Raw genomic sequence first — 17,473 nt, forward strand, 5'->3', positions numbered from 1 at the left:
ATATAATATAATTAATAAAATTAAAAATTAGAATTATTACCTGATCAATACGAGAATTGGCATCCATAATTGTGTAGTTTGACGGATTTTCGAATAATTTTGTGGATTTGATTAATTTGTGAGGAAGAGAATTAGAGAGAGTTTTTTTTGTCCATTTCTAGGCAAGGGGTATATAATGGAAATATAATGAAAAAAAGTTCATGAATGAGTAAAACTCGTACATGAATGAGCAACTACGTAACTTTAATACAATTATATATAATCATCAACTAATATGATAATAATCACTCATGTGAATAGTAAAAACAACAATGGTAGCAAGAGTAGTTAAAGTCATATTATCAGCAACGGGAGTAGTGAAATTAACAGTAATAAATGCGTGAGTAGTGAAAGAAAAAATAATGACGGCGGGAGTAGTAAAAATAGTAGGAGTAGTTAAAAAAACAACTGTAACCGAAAAAGTAGTGAACGTAATAATATAGATATAAATTGTAAATGTATGTGTTAACCAAATTTAGCGAATCATATTTCTTAGAAAATAAATTTTAAATGGTAAATAAAGATTGTTCGAGCGTAGCCGGGCATCAAATCTAGTTGATATAACTCTACTACACGTGTGACCTGACCCGTATCCAACCCGACCCGTTTAACGGCTCTACATGATACCACCCATTTAGCCCCACGCAAACATGAAACACACTCCCTTGCTTCAACTAGCAGTGTCATCTACTCATCTTATCTACTCTTCTACTTCAAACTTCTGCAACTAAACACACAAAAATAGTGCAAATTTGAGTGCAAAACTATAACCATGGCGATGGTGGCCTGTGCTTCTTCTGTAATGCTACCATCAACTTCAACCCAGAAAACAATGGTGCATTCAACTGTAAAGAAGACTTCTTTTCTTGGGTTTTCTCTTAAATCATCAACATCTTCATCTTCGTCTTCTTCCGTTTGTAAGCGGGGTTTTTCGGTTAAATGTGCAAGTAATACTAAGAATTTTTCTATGGTTCCTTTAGAGCAGCGTTGGATGTTCTCTCAGGAAGAAGCTCATGGCCCTGTAACTTCCTTTTTCTCCCTTTTTTACATTGTTTATGAATCGGGTTTATTGAATTTTCAGCAAAGATTTAATCTTTTTTGTGTTGATTATGTTTATGATTTGATGTTATTGTTCTAAGTTAGGGTTTGTAAATTTTGGGTATAATTGTGTTTGTGATTGAGTAAAATGTACAGCAAGATTGTATTTTGATAAATTGGGTTAGGTTTTAGGGTGTTTGATTGTATGTATACAGTTAATTTGATGCTTAATTTGCTGAAAATGTGGGTTTTTTTCTTGCTGTTCTGGCTTAATTTGGTTGTCATTGTGCTGGGTTTACAATTGTGGAGTTTGTGGAATTTATCTGCTTGATTAATTCATTCTTGTGAATTATTGGTGAGGTTATGTTCGTTTCGATTTCCGACAGAGTTAAAAGACTTACAATTCTTTGATTCTGGGGTATGATGGAATAAAGTGAAATCACTTACTGAACTGTTGGAGCTTTATTACTTCAGTTATGAAGTACTCTAGTAGTTCTTCAATGCAATTCTCGACTCAATTGTGATTGTGGAGCTCTTGATAGTGATGGATTCGATTAATGAGGATGTTTTTGTGTTAAATCTCGTATTTTCCAAGTGGGTTTTGAGTCATGTTGCTTCTGTCATATTGCAAAGGCATTACGCTTTAGGATCTGTGTCTATGTTTTAGACTTTCAGTTGTTAACTCCAGTGCTTCATGTCGTCTTTCTCAATTGTTAAATCGTTAATTTGGTCGTCGTTTATGTGGTCAGTGTTATTGAAGGATCATAGATGTGGAAAAATAGCTTGTTACTTCTCCTAACCAAGATAGCTTTATCTTCATTATTATCCCGAATGTGAAGTGATGTAATTAGCATGGTTGATGTTTTTTTAGTGTCTTTGAGCTATATATTTATTATTTTGTTCATCCCTCAGGCGAGGTAACGGTGAATAGATCCTCCATGTAGAAATTTGTCGGTAGCCTGTGATAGGGTAATTCCAAGAGTCGGACTGTTGGCCATTTATGCAATGCGTGTGAGAAATATTTGTATATAGTATATTGTAGAATTAATGACGTTGAGAAATATATTTTGTATCCAGGATATTTGGAACACGACATGGTATCCTAAAGCCTCTGATCATGTCAATACTGAAAAACCATGGTTTGTGGTTGACGCCACAGGCCTGATTCTTGGGAGGTTGGCTTCAACTATATCAATCTACATTCGTGGCAAAAATTTGGCTACATACACTCCTAGTGTGGACATGGGAGCCTTTGTAATTGTGGTAAGTTTTTTTATTGTCGCTATTAAATTGATAACCCTTTGCCTTGTGTTACACTCGGTATCTTTTATTTTGATGTTCAACAAACATAGTAGGTCTCGGTAGTCGGTACACTCTTTATCTATGGCTAATTAGATTATGACCAGGACTTGTGACTTGCTTAGAAATTTTGGTAGTTGTGTTGGGTAGAATTTGATCATTTAGAAGTATAGGAACCTGAGATAGAATTTCGCAAATAATATTTTACAAGAATTGCTGGACAAAGAGGCTGTATCAATATTAGTTTCTGTTCAACTGGTAAAATATGCCATAATACAGGGAGACAACCTTTATCCAGAATTACCATCGCGAAAACGTTGCCTTTATAACAGATGGAAGTCGTTACAGTATAACTGTATAAGTGTGTGTGTTGTACAGTGGTGCTGATTCCTAAGTCACTTTCTGTATTGACCATTTGAGTCATGCATTGTTCAGGCGAAGAAAATGAAGCATTGAAGCTTTGCATTTGCGTTTGCGTTTGCGTTGTCTTTTCTGTTGATGCTAGCTTCAACAGATGAGAATAGAAAATGGAAAACTACTACAGTTGGCCAATTCGAAAATTGATTCATGTCAAATATGAGGAAGCTAACATCAGCAAAAAATAAAAAATTAGCAAATGCAATGATGCTAATGCCAACAGGAAGTATATAATTAACGGAATTTTCTTACAGTACATAGTTTGCTAGTTGCAGTGGTCACTTGTTTATTTGGGTTGTAATAGGAGCCACAAGGTCATTTTTTATGCTGCTGAGTTTCGAATCTAGGTCATGACTCATGAGTATCACCGGCACCGCTCAATGACTTTACCAAATAAACTAGTTGACATGTGTTGCAGTAGTACACACATTAACGGTTAAGATAATTTGGCTGAAAATGTATTTCTGTATTGAAATGGCTAGAATACCACCTCTTACGTGCTAACAATGTTTTTTTTGGTGAAATGAACATGCTAACAAGTTGTTTTGGCCATTTATCGATATCTTTGATCAAACTTACTTTAAACTCGTTATCAAATGCGTGGGTTAGGTAGTGAAATTGCTGACAGGTGTAAGGTGTTGTATGTAATTGAATGACCAGGTGAACGCAGAGAAAGTTGCTGTATCGGGTAAAAAACGGCTTCAGAAATTATACAGGAGGCATTCAGGAAGGCCAGGTGGTATGACGGTGGAAACTTTTGACCAACTTCAAAAAAGAATTCCTGAAAGGATTGTCGAGCATGCTGTTCGTGGAATGCTTCCTAAAGGAAGGGTAAGTAATTCACCTGTGACCTCTGCTCTGCTCTATCTTGTAAATTGGTGACTTGGTTACTGATTTGACGAGCTTCTAACTTCCTGAACAGCTTGGCCGACATTTATTCAAGCACCTGAAAGTGTACAAGGGTCCTGACCACCCGCATGAAGCCCAGCAACCCGTTGACCTTCCCATCAGAGATAAGAGAATCAAGAAGGAGAAATAAGTTATCCGTGTTCTACCTTATTATCGTTATCAGATTTTTATGCACCGCTTTTTGGATTCTGATTGCCAGAGAAATCTTCTGCTGTTCCGGGAAATATCTGTTACAAGCCTGCAAAGATGACTATCCATCTTCTTTGTTGACTGAACATCAATTTCTTACTGTAGGTTTTCATGTAGTAGATAAAGTGTACCACTGTCTTTTAATTTATTTTTAACAAAGAGCAAAACATTATGAGACCTTCTGTATTGGTTTTTGTGATTTCTTCTTGTAAGTTTATAAAAAGAATTTATTCATGCTCCTAATCCCTTCTTTTTGTGGATAATGACGAAAGTTACAGTCTTTGCCTAGTAAAACATCGGGTATAAATGATAGCCTACAACCATGCACACGACACATCAACTTAGCGACTTTTTTTTATGGTATTGCCGTATCGATGCAGAGAAATATTGTGTTTTTCTAGCCATTAAAGGTGCTAAAACAAACATGTTTATGCTGTCCAAAAAAAAAAAAAAAAAAAAAAAAAAAAAAAACATGTTCATGCCAAGTTCTGCTCATTAATTCTCGGTAGTCAATTATCGTCCCAAGAATCGAACTCAACACCTAACATAAACTCTTCCTATACCAACTCTATCAATTCTCTTTTGAGTTTTGACCAACATTCAAGTACTTTTCCTATCCCAATTGCAAACAAATACGTCACAAATAACTTTCCAATGTTAGCTAGCTTAACCGCTAAAGTTATAAAAGATGATACTGGGTTTAAATCTCGTTATCATCAAAATTTGACTTTTATGGCTCCCTTTACGGCTTTACCCACCCCAAAAAAAAGGGAAAAAAACAACTTTGTTTGTTACACACTTACACCTTCAATTGGGGGAAAAAAAAGTTGCACCTTGTTACAGTTGTTAGATTGATTTCAATTAGGGAAATGCTTCATGCATCTGAATAACCCTTCTTGGCACTTACATTTACGTATCCTGGTACAAATTCTACGGTAACACCGTCTTTTTATATGACACCATTAAAAGTAACTATATTAATGGTCTCATACGAGAAGACGGTCTTACCGAAGAATTGTTCAATTCCAATTGTCCATTTTATGAGTTTTACTCAATGGATTTTTACCAAATTACAGTATCATTAACAATGTAATCCCCAGTTTTTTTTGGTGCAGATGTGAATTATGAAGGCATGATGATTGATCAAGGATGAATTTTTAGGCTAATTTTAGGTGATATCTATCTATACTTGAGTATTTGTGTTCGAAAATTGCTTAATTTGCTAAAAAGTTTGAATCTTTATGTTTTAATTTTCTGTTAGCTAGGTGATTTCAGTCTATTCTGGATTATTGTGGTAGAAAGTTGCTTAATTTGCACAAAAGTTTGAATCTTTATTTTTTAATTTGTGGTATTTTGATGAATGTTATGATCTTGATTGTTCCTGGGTTTGAATTTGATAGTTGTAGTTGTTTTGAACTTGAATTTGTTTTGTGAATGATGTAATTATGAATCAAGCATGGTTACCGGATTCGCTATGAATAAGCCCTTACTGATTCACGATTCGCTCTTATGGAATGTGTGTTCTATGTATTTTTAGTAAACTACATGATGGAATTCGCTCTTAACGATTCGTGATTCGTAAGGTAACGAGCGAATCTAGTAACTGTGGAATCGGGTGATATATAGTCCTGCATATTTGAATTGATGAAAATCATCATTGTTTTTGAGGTTGTGACTGTTGTTGGATTTTGATTTCATTTAATGAAGAGACTGATTCGATAAAACCGTTAATAGCTTTAATTTGGAACAATCAATTCCCGCATTAGAATCGTTTTTTTGAAGGGGTAGGTTCAACCTAAAAGAGAAATACTGTGATTTCTGTAACAAATAATTCATGATATTAGCTTGTGTTGTTTGAATGAGGGATTTGAAATGCAACGGGGAGGACGATAAGGGAAGGTAGAAATTTCTCTTAAATTAGGTCGGAGGCAAGTCATAATTCTTCAAACGTTGGAAATACTTGGAACTTTGGAGGGAGAACACCGTTGGTACATTTCCCCTTTGCTCCACCCGTTCCTCCCTTCCCTCCGATTATTATATCCAATAAAAACCTGAAACCAAGGTAGAGGGATTGATAAGATTATTTTAAACAATGTGTTATGAGGTAAAAATGAGTTAGATTGAAAAGTAGTTGATTTCAATCAATATCTCATCACTGTGAGAAGAACAATCATTTCCCCCAAACATATAGAAGAAGATGAAACTTGGGGTGAAACGATCAAATTTCTTTATGATCGATATTTTTGAAACAGCCCAATGTGATATCTATGAAAGATTGATGTCAATTTTAGTGTGTGGAATTGTGGATAGATATATGTTTACAGTCACACTCATCGTTTTAGTGTGTGGAATTGTGGATAGATATATGTTTACAGTCACACTCATCGTCTTGTTTGCAGTTTCTCTCCTGGCTAATTTTAACAGGTTTTTCTGTAAGAATTTAGACAAGTTCTTGCTGTACATTTATCTACCCATAGCGTCCTTGTAGGCATACTGTTAAGCCTTTCTAATTAAGCGAAGGGAAATTGTGCATTGCGGGTATACTCTACAGTTTAGAACTGTGTAAGGAATACTCTTCCTGACAACAAAATAAATCGGATATGACAAACAATAATCTAGTTAAAGCTCTTGCATACTGCGTGGAATAGTCACATTAGATCATGAATGGATCAATGACCCACCATATGACATTCAGATATGAGATAGAGAATATAAAAAGGAGGAATGTCATCGAGAGGCATAGTATAGTGTTTCTACCAAGTTTTAGAATGCTGTATTTGATTTCAGAGTTTCAGATTTGCTTTGGCAAGATAGAATGCTGCAACTTAGCATCAAGGTACGACAGACTTAGCTCACTAGCTGAGACTCTAAGAATGATTGTAGAGCATGACGGATGATGTGGTCAAGCTACACACCAAATCTCTAATTGTTTGGAGGTATGATCCCTTATTTCAATGGCGGACTTTTTTATATTTTTTATCCTATATTATTATAAAGTGTGATAAAAATTAACTTCAGAAGGGACATAAGTTATCTGAATTTATGTGAAGTACCTCGACTGGCGTGCTTAAAGGGAAAGATTGGAAGTCTACCTTCATTGATACCTGTTGATTGAACTGTTATAGTAAACCGTTAATTCGTTAATTATTGTTAATTTAAATCACTCCTTCCGTTCAGTAAATGTACCGAACCTGACCGAATGGAGCGTGTATAATAGGAAAGAGATAGCTTATAGATCTGATCGATCTACTTGTACATAATGGCACCACATTTTATGGTTAATAATATCATTTCTTACTATTATTTACCAATAAGGATTTCTAATACTTTAATGTCGTGAACCTTAAATTTTAACTAAGGATCGCTGGATAAGAATTTAGTCTTTAATGCTCCCATATCTTTTCACAGTTTACTTAGAGATTGTTTACTTTAAATAACAAGGAAGTAATCCACCAGTAAACAAATTGTGTCTATGGCCTGTTTTGGTCTAGATTACTTTCCTTTAAAATCAACATCATGGCTAAATAATCCAACCATTAAAGAGTCTTTTTTTGAAACCCGTATCATATTTTTTTGAAGATCTAATTTTTCTGTGAGTTATGCTCTAGTTACATGCTGAGAGGTAATTTTATTTCCGTTCTTCAGCAGTTTTTACCTGTTCCACTTATTTCTTATGTTACCTTCTATGCCTTTTTTGTATGTGGTTCCAAAGTGTAATTGAGTGGTGGGATATTGGTAAAAAAAAAGGGAGAGGGAAGGGTATATTATTGTGATTAGTTTCCGAGTCCATGAAAATCTGTCTATATATCTGTGTTTCGGGTAAAATTACACTGTTCTTAAGTAATTACACGAGATTAATGAATAATTATGCACGTGTTAAACTGGTCTGATTGGCACGTGCATAATTAAATCATTTGTCACGTGTAAATTAAGTACTTAAGAACAGTGTAATTTTACCTGAACAATCTGTAAACAAAACTATGGTTGGTTGAAGAAAATGGAACTAGGGAAGATACCATTGCATTACATTTTCTTAGTCTGTGATAGTTAATCCATTAGTATTTTCTCAGAAGTCCTTTAAATTTGTTTGGACTTCCGTAGCTAAGAGGCTTTCTAGACTTTGCTTGATATTTTTATACGCTTATTTTAAAAGTCAGGTCGCTCTCTGTGAGTGTTCAAAAGTATTTAAAAGATTTCGAGGTTTTCTAGACTTTGCTTGATATTTTTATGATTCCTCTGAAATTTCCATCATGAAATCTTTTTTCGGGATTTTGGTCATGACATAGTTTTACAGTTGTTGCTTGATCGTAGCTTGTCATGAATTTATCTCGTGACCCTTAAAGTAAAATTTGAAATCTTTTAAGGGGTGTTTGGTTGGCTACTTTGGAATGGAATGGAATGGATGGAGTCCATTCAAGTGTTTGGTTGGGTGATTTTGGAATGGAGTTAGATAGTCAATGGATTCTAACTCCACCCAACCCCTTAGAATCCCATACCCGCCTCTTCCCCTTGGATTCCAACTCCATTCCTTCATGCTTATTATGAAAATGAACCAAACAAATTTTTAAAGGAATGGAATTAGAACCCCATACTACTATGGTTTCTCATTCCATTCCATTCCTACGCATTGAACCAAACGACCCCTAAATACTTTTGAACACTCATAGAGAGAGACCTGGCTTTTAACATAAACATATAATGTTAAAAGCACTGAAAAGCGGGCTATGTCGTATAGCAAAAGGTCAGCCAGCCCCTTATTTACGTTTCCATGAAACAGACTATTTCATTAATTGAAAGTCGACGCACCCAAAAACGATATGCGTTGTGCGCGTGAATTTGTTTCCCTTTAAATACTTGTGATCGATTCCGTTTTCATTTCACCCCGGTACTTACATTTCCTCTAAAAAATTTAACATCTCTCTTTATTTCCTTATTTTTACTCCTTTGCTTCAGGAGAAATCTGAATCTGATCTTGAAGATTCTGGATGGACTTGGTCAGTACTTTGCCTGACCACATCCTTTCCCATATACTATCGTTTCTTCCGACTAAGTATGCGGTGAGAACCAGCATTTTGTCAACCCGATGGAGATACGTGTGGACTCGTGTTCCCATCCTCGACATTGATGCTAGGTTACATCAACATCTCTATCCTGTCATTAACTTGTATGCTGATCGTAGGTATGAGATTACCTTTCAACATTTTGTCAGCAGAGTACTGCTTCTTAATGACCTACCGCATATTTTCAAGTTCCGTCTCATTTATGAGTGCCATGATAGAGCAGCACCAATTCCTACGTGGTTAGGTGTTGCCATTTCCCATAATATCCGGGAGCTGGAACTTGACTTTTGTTTCTCTGTTCGAGGCAAAATTGTTGATTTGCCGTTAAGGTTGTTTACATCTAGTGTGCTTTCTGTTCTGAAATTATCTCGCATGCCTCTCAATGTCCCCTCTGTTGTTAGTTTTCCAAGTCTAAAAATTCTTGAACTTAGGAGAATTATGTACTTTGATGACAAGTGCTTTGAAACCTTGCTGGCTGGTTGTCCTATTCTTGAAGAATTAGTCGTAGAAGAAACTGCAAGGGTAAAGCCAAAGGTGGTACAGATATCCAGTCATACACTGAGAAGTTTCAGTTTCAGTTATAGATTTGTAATTGATATGATTATGGATATCCCTTACAAATTTATCATAAATCTCCCGAACGTAGAATTTTTCCATGTGAAAGGCAGTATATCTGATGTTTTCGAAATAAGGAGTTTGGCTGGTTTGGACACTGCATACATGGACCTTCGGCATACAGATCTTACTGCTGAAAGCTATCATATCTGTCACCAACGTATCTTTGATCTTTTCCGAGGGATAGCAAATGCCAAGTCTGTTACCTTGTCTACCGAAATTGTTCAGGTAAGAAAACCTTAATTAATAAACATTTTACTTCTAGTTATACGCCTCCTTTTTTCTATTAATGTTAATCAGTATCGTGCAATAATGCATGTGGAGGTCTTCTACTAATTAGGGACTCCCGCACTAACAAAATATTTATCCTCTTAATAGTTACTTTGTGAAGAATCAGATCGGAGTCTGCCTAAGTTTTTAAATTTGAAGCAGCTGGCATTCGGTATCGGCTTTGATTTTTGCTGGAAACGGATACTTCTGGACTTTATTAAATGCTCCTCTTTTTTAGAAGTATTCACCCTAAATAATAAGGTTAGTTGTAATCTCGTTTGAAATTGGTATTTCACATCGGTAAATCTTACCTGGTTTTGCTCTAAAATTGCTCCTTCCCTAATATTGTTTTTGCAACTTTTTTTGTTAGCTGCACGGATTTTCAAGCGATATGGAAGAAGTGAGGAAGATTCCGCTCCAGCCTTTGCCTGATGATATGATCCCCTATCTGAAGAGGATTCTGATAGACGAACTCTATGCAAATTTCATGCCTGAATATATTGAATGTCTGATGCAGCATGTGAATGTTCTGAAGAAGCTGGAAATCAATTGTCGTTGTCCAATCTTGCTCAGAAGCCAGATCGGTCTTACCTCCTAAATCTCATTTACTTTGTGTTTGAAAACTCTTTTCTTTCAGAAACATTGTTTAGTAGTTTTGATGTGTAAGAGACGTCTGTTTCTTTTGCCCTTTTCTATAGCGAACAGTAAGTGTCTTTGGATGATTTGGGAAACTGGTTTTGGTTGTTGGTTTGAAATTTGAATGCTCTGAACATTCATTTCGATTATTTTGATCGTCTGGCTGGTAGTATGATTTATGGTTTGTCTGCGAAGACACCTGAAGTAGATTTTGTTATTTCTTTGGGAATAGGATAATTACGCTGTAGGGATGGATGGACCGTTGAGTAAATGAACTATACCAATCAGGTATGGTAACAATCATTGCATTCTGGTAAATCCAGGAAATTAAGTAGTCTGATCTTAGTTTCGGTGTTTAGGTTATTGCCTAACCTGGATGCTCACCGTGAACTTGCTCTCTGTACTGGCTTCTCAGTCCTTGCTAAGGAAAGTTTTCATAGATTCTGATCAAGTAACTTTACCGTCATCAATGCTTGCATTTGGTCAGTATTTTGCGACAGTAATCATTGATTATTGTTGTTCTATCAGAAACTACGAGTAACTGTTGAGTTACCCATTTTTCTATTCGTCTTGCTATTTTCCTTGTTACTGTCAGCTGATTAGCAACATCATCACTGGAATTATTCGATCAAGCATCTCTTTTAAGAGAATGTCTTGCCTTCTGAAGAGGACAGGGGCATGTTGTTTTTCCTGCCTTGTCTCTTGATGCTTAGCCACATGTTCCACATCAGTCCATTGTTACCAAAACTACGGAAAACCAAATCGCCTGAAGTAATCCCGATGAAAGGGAACTTTCAGACGATGAAGCCAGTTATGGTGCGGAATAGAAGGATATCCTCATCAGATTCGGGTTTTGAAGTGCTGCTGCTGCTGCTTCTGCAGTGTTTCAGAGTAGACATCGGCAATAACTTCAGGTATGCACTTCTACAGATTTTTTTTTTTTTTTTTAAAAAAAAAAAAGGTTTTTTTCTAAAAGATTTCAGTCCATAGGGATTTCGTCGGAACACTGGACAGAGCTACCCAATATTCATTCAAGATAGAAGCTGATCGATCAAGGTACAGTATAAAATCTCGAGGGTCTGCTTGCTTGCTGCTGTCATAATACCTAGGTTCCAACCGAATCAATGAAATAATTTCCTCTTTGAAAATAAACAAAAAATCGCTTCTTTTTTCCATTTCTTCTTGTAAGTTTACAATACGTTTCATTATTAATCACGACTCTGAATCGTTGCTATGCATTTTCTGTAACAAAATCTGTTGTATGTTTAAATCCAAAGTTTATGTTCCAAACACAATAGTATAAAGAAGTTGGTTCCAAGTATCTGGAACACCCGGGAGACACCAATGACTACAATCAAGTAACTTGGAACCACCACCAGCGTAAATGGAAGGATGACCGTCTTTTCTCATCTGTGAAAGATGTGTAATGTCAAGTAGATGCACCGGCTTCTTCATTTTGCTTAGTACACTCTCGACTATGACTTCTCCTGGGTGACGACCCCCTTTGTAGATTGACCCTCTTACCGGCTGAGTTTGCCCTCTACAATATTTTGCTCTCGGTTCTCCCCATTCGCTTCCACTGTTCACAATAACAAAGTTATCGCGATCAATCATTTATCATTTCGACTGAACTTTCACAGCCCGTCTCATATACCGGAACATTTGACATATATCGGAACTTACTTCATATGAACAGCTGAAACTCCTTGGTAGAAAACTTGTGTCTTTGATGGATTAATGTTAGAATCAACCCATTTGGCCCATGTTCCTAAAGCTATTTTGAATGCTTGCATATGATCCATATTTTTTATAAGCTTCCCTCCCAACTCGTAGTAATCCCATCTGCATTGTAAATTTACACATCAATTTAGCAATTAAATATCGGAAATATATTTTTTTTTTTCAAAAACACATATAGACAGACTTATACTCCCTCCCATCCAGACCAAAGGTTACAGTTGCTTTATCACACTTGTCGAGACACGTTTTGTAACGTCTATATATTTAGTTACACATTATTAAAAGTTATAAAAAATTGATATTCTTATACTCCGTAGCATTCATGACGATAAATCAAACAAGATCTCACATGACTATATTTTGTCTTATAGATTAAGAATAATATCAAAGATTCTCTACGATCATGAATAGTGCCAAAAAGCAACTGTAACCTTTGGTCTGGATGAGAGGGAGTAATAGCTTATAATAGCTTATGCTCCTTATTCGTTGTTATTATTAGGTGAGGTTCATGATGTGATTAACCGTACAAACAATCTTACAGAAGACCAACCGAGAAAAGTATAGAGACATACTTGTGAAACCACCAATGGTAAGTGTTGAAGATGAGAACATCAGCTCGTAACCACTTTGACCCACTAATATGATCAAGTCTGAGCACTCTTCCAACTTTTTTTGTTACAACATCTACTAAAAATCCATCTTTCAACATCATAATTGATACTCCATATTCCTGTAATCACACATCATAATAAATTATCGAAAACTTGTCCCGTTTATCCCAGTCATTTGTTTACTTTTTATATTCATTGTCAGTAGTATTTTAATAAAAGGTAAACAAATGAATGAGACAGAAAACTAGTATTTAACAAGTTTTAATTTTAAGACGGATATTCCATATTCTAGTAAATACACACCATAAATTATCGAACACAAATTCTCATTATAGACGGACACTATCCGTCTATACGTATAGACGGATACCATTTCCCCTCACAAAATACCCATTTGCCATAAAGTGTGAAGCACATGGGGGTTGCCCCACCTTGTCCCCCCTACCCATTTTATTAGAGGTCTTTACCCGTCTATTCGCCCCACCCGTCTATACCAAGATCTATTGATTATCGAAAACTTGTCCCGTTTATCCAAGTAGGTTACTCTTTCCGTCTCAGTCATTTGTTTACCTTTTATATTTATTGTCAGTAGTATTTTAATTAAATGTAAACAAATGAATGGGACAGAAAGCTAGTATTTAACAAGTTTTAATTTTAAGACGGATATTCCATATACTAGTAAATACACACCATAAATTATTGAAAACTTGTCCCGTCTATCCAAGTAGTTTACTCTTTCCGTCTCAATCATTTATTTACTTTTTATATTGGCTGAGGGGTATATGAATGGAACGGAGGAATAATATTTAACAAGTTTTAATGTTAAGACGGATAATTTACGTACCGGAAAGGAGAAAGTAGAGAGAGGGCCATTGTAGACAAGGGAGTACTTAGAGTATGGAACAGCAGAGTGAAGCATGCAAGTAAGAGATTCCCATTGATTAAAACTTAATGAATCTCCTACAAACATTATCTTCTTTCCTCTCCATCTTTCCAACAATGCTTTACCATTGAACCTACATACATCATTTAATTAATTTTATTCATTTATGCCCATGTTTAATAATTCATCAAATACACAAAAACATGGCAAATTATGGTGTGACGATATAAAAAGTAACCATTTTATGTTAAAAATGATCACTAATTATTATTATAAACAAATTATTTTATGATAAAAAGCGACAATTTTGTCTACATAAAACGAGGATGAAGGTGGGTTAATATATTATACGACTAAAGCATAAGTAGAGTTGTTCACGGGTCGTCTCGTCTATTGAATCTGGTTCATCTGATCTACAAATTTAAAAAACATGGACAAAATCACATAACATTTTCAGAAATTTACCAAGGTTGAGTCTATTAACCCGTACCAAACCCGTTAACTCGCTTATCCGAGAACCAAATTAGATTCAATGTGATTTAATTAACACCTCTAGTCACAAGTAAGGCATGTCTAGCTTAAGACAGAATGGTAGATCATTAGTCTTTACTCCCACCGTCCCGGTTAATTATTGTCTTTTGGTTTTGCACAAATACCAAGAAAAGAGGAGATGATCAATTACTATATGACAAGTTGAATAAATTGAGTGTGAATGATCAAATTACTCATTAAGTTCATTCTTAAAATAGAAATGACAATAATTGATCGAGACGCCCAAAATAAAATAAGACAACAAATAACGGAACAGAGAGGATACAAATAACGGAACAAATAACGTAAACACGTGAAAGAGGGGAATTGGAGCAACAACTTCTAAACAAATTCTCCCCAATCTAGACACACGACCTTATTCACATAAAATGCGTGAATTATAGAGACTAATCCTCAATCACTTAAACCCACATTTATCGACACCTCTTTCATCGTAATCCGGCGAAGTTAACTCAAACTCGAAAAAATCCAATATAATTTAAAATGTCAGCTAATTCAATCGATAAAATTACATGCTACCTGCATAATAGTCCCACCCATAAACATAAAGCCACAAAGTAAAATCCAATAAAAGTCTAATTTAAAATGTCAGCTAGTTCAAGTGATAAAATTACACCTTACATGATTACTTATGTTATGTTCAAAAGATATTCACACGTCATAAATACGTGAGTACTTACGTTCGAACGTAAATAATGTCAGCTAGTTCAGTCGATAAAATTACACTTAGAAGCGGTCCCATGACTCCCATCCATTAACATGAAACCATGAAAGTCACGTATCTAATTGCCCGTTGCACTTAAATGACAACGGTCACCCCACGTTCATCCTATGTTTTCGTCACGAGGAAGTTACGTTACATTGGTCACCTTAACTTTTCAATAATAAACATTAACTTCAAAGCATCCAATACAACTATTTATAAGACGGTACAATACAGTGAGACAATTACGTTATCTAAAAAGTAATTTATTTAAGGGTAATGATAAATACAACCCACTGGGTTGTATTTAAGAAATCAAAAGAGGAAATAAATTTTTAATATATGCATTAATTGTATTGATTAATGTGTAATTTTGTTCTTAATTCATAAATCAATACCCAAATTAGAAGGTATTTAATACTTAAATACAACCCAGTGGGTTGTATTTAGCATTAGCCTTTATTTAATAGTACTAAATGAACTTTTTATGAAAATAGATAGATCACCCCAAAATCGTCTTATTTTAAAATTTAAGATTTGTTTTATACTCCCTCCACAAACCTATTTTCACCCCATTTGCTTTATTACGGTCTCTAAGACGATACTTTGACCGTGTTTTTCGAAGTCTATATGTTATTTTTTTTTCTTGAAATTTTTTTTCGTGAAAGATGTCATGAAAATAAGTGTAAATGTTTTTGTTTTATAATCTAATAATTTTTATTCTCCAACTTATTTACGGTCAAAGTTCGGAAACTTTGACCTCCCAAAAGCAAATGGGGTGAAAATAGGTTTGTGGAGGGAGTAGCATTCACGTACGTAGGACATCCTTCTTTCTTTATCTAATATAACTCCCAAGTACCAAAACTAGCCGTTGCACTAAAGGCCATCTAATCTAACTCCTAAAATTATTTTACTAAAAAATTACCACTATCTAGTCATTAGACTATCTCGACTCTTAATATACGGTTTAGTCTGTCTTTCAGAATACTTACTCATTTATATTAATTTGTATTAATATAATAAGTGTATAATAATATGATAAATTGATTAATTAATATCCATATAAGGAAACGTAAAGAACTAAATGGAACGGGCTAAAAATTACAGGAATACGTAAAGAAACAAATGGAACGGGGAAGTATGATAAATTAATTAACATTAAACATTGTATAAAAGATAAAATGATAAATTTTAACAAAAAGTACCTTTGAATATCACAACCATTAGGCTTCCATCTAAACTTAAGATAATTTTTATCAGGTCTTCCATTCTTATGACAATCAAATCCATCGCCAATAAAAGGACAACTACTCGCATCATATAGAGGATATGATGCATCATATACCCAACTTCCCTTTGACAGATCACATCCCTTTATCTTTCTCGACTTCGCTTTCGCCTTTTCGACACTATATGACTCCTCCTCCTCCTTGTAGCTCTTTATCAAGAGTAAATTTGTTAGTAGTAGGAGAAGTGTAAGAAGAAGAAAGTGAGATTTCATTTTATGTAATGCAAGTTAAACATACAAGTTTATGTTTGCATAAATATATATATATATATAGAGAGAGTATTGGGACACAGCACACAGCGAAAGAATTATACACGGTTGTCGATGATGGACACCAGTTGGGAAGGTGAGGGAAACAATGTATGTGAATAAAATGTGATGAGTTTGTTGGGTGAGTGAAAGAAAGAAGGTTTGTTATAAAAAGAATTAAAAAAATAAGAAGAAAGTGAAAGTATAAAACGTAATTTAGCTAAAAATTAAAGAAAGGACAAAATATTGGGAGTATGGTAGATGGCTATAATTTACCACACCGTTACATTTATAGAAGTGGGATAGTGGGAGATAACGGATGGATGGTGATACAAGACTAGCTAATGGTTTAGTGTGGATTCGAGACGAGTAAGACTATTAAGGCGGTAAATGACACTTTTTCTTTCTTTTGAGACGGTTTTATTTATTGCTTATGGTATCATTTTAGTTTAAACGATTTTTTTGTGTAATTGTCTTTCAAGAGATTTAACCAACAGTAGGTCTTCTGAGAAACCGTCTCCTACTAAATTAGTGGGAGACATAATATGAAAAATGGAAATTAAATAACTCTCTCCCCTTAACATGTGAGAGGTCTCTCAATAACGTTATTGAGAGACCGTCTCTCTAAAGTTTTTGTGTATTAAAATAACGTTATCGCCTTATGTTGATATAATCTTTAGAAATGATATTGAAGCAAGTTAGATCTTATTATTACAAAAATCAAAGTAAAACTATACCACTTTAAGGCTATTAAAATATTCTTTTTTTTGTTGAGGGAAGACTATTAAAATATTCTTAATACTGCGTATATGAGATTTTCTTTTTCATTTTTTAAATTTAAAAAGAAAAATGTCAGACATTAATTAAACATTAAAATATGGAAATGTCAGTAAAGAACACGACCATACAGTCGATCTACGTGATGATTGATTAATGAAGTCGGCTGTTTAACGTGATGAGGAGGTTGTTTCTTGT

General features: G+C 34.8%; 3 protein-coding genes across 4 annotated transcripts; 2 read left to right on the forward strand and 1 right to left on the reverse strand.

Annotated features, from left to right (window-relative positions):
• Positions 1-687: 687 nt before the first annotated feature.
• LOC141656310 (large ribosomal subunit protein uL13c) lies at positions 688-4,134 on the forward strand. The gene is made up of 4 exons (XM_074463152.1): positions 688-1,060; positions 2,155-2,340; positions 3,454-3,624; positions 3,716-4,134. Exons 1-4 carry the CDS (start codon positions 812-814, stop codon positions 3,830-3,832), a joined length of 723 nt encoding a protein of 240 aa, XP_074319253.1. The 5' UTR covers positions 688-811; the 3' UTR covers positions 3,833-4,134.
• A 561-nt stretch (positions 4,135-4,695) lies between these two features.
• On the forward strand, positions 4,696-10,621 carry LOC141656311 (F-box/FBD/LRR-repeat protein At4g26340-like). Of its 2 annotated transcripts, XM_074463154.1 has the most exons (6): positions 4,728-5,008; positions 5,680-6,183; positions 6,234-6,827; positions 8,845-9,794; positions 9,945-10,097; positions 10,207-10,621. In XM_074463154.1, the coding sequence occupies exons 4-6, from the start codon at positions 8,877-8,879 to the stop codon at positions 10,432-10,434; spliced, it is 1,299 nt and encodes a 432-aa protein (XP_074319255.1). In that variant the 5' UTR covers positions 4,728-5,008; positions 5,680-6,183; positions 6,234-6,827; positions 8,845-8,876; the 3' UTR covers positions 10,435-10,621. The 2 variants fall into 2 exon arrangements, with proteins under 2 accessions (XP_074319254.1, XP_074319255.1); XM_074463153.1 differs by having other exon boundaries at positions 4,696-6,183.
• Positions 10,622-11,620: 999 nt separating this feature from the next.
• Positions 11,621-16,677, reverse strand: LOC141656312 (protein trichome birefringence-like 42). Its single transcript, XM_074463155.1, has 5 exons — positions 16,167-16,677; positions 13,668-13,839; positions 12,785-12,942; positions 12,156-12,314; positions 11,621-12,051 (listed from the first exon to the last, which is right to left on the reverse strand). Exons 1-5 carry the CDS (start codon positions 16,460-16,462, stop codon positions 11,751-11,753), a joined length of 1,086 nt encoding a protein of 361 aa, XP_074319256.1. The 5' UTR covers positions 16,463-16,677; the 3' UTR covers positions 11,621-11,750.
• Between the last annotated feature and the right edge of the window lie 796 nt (positions 16,678-17,473).

Source organism: Silene latifolia, chromosome 5, assembly GCF_048544455.1.
Source record: "Silene latifolia isolate original U9 population chromosome 5, ASM4854445v1, whole genome shotgun sequence".
Lineage (NCBI taxonomy): Eukaryota > Viridiplantae > Streptophyta > Magnoliopsida > Caryophyllales > Caryophyllaceae > Silene > Silene latifolia.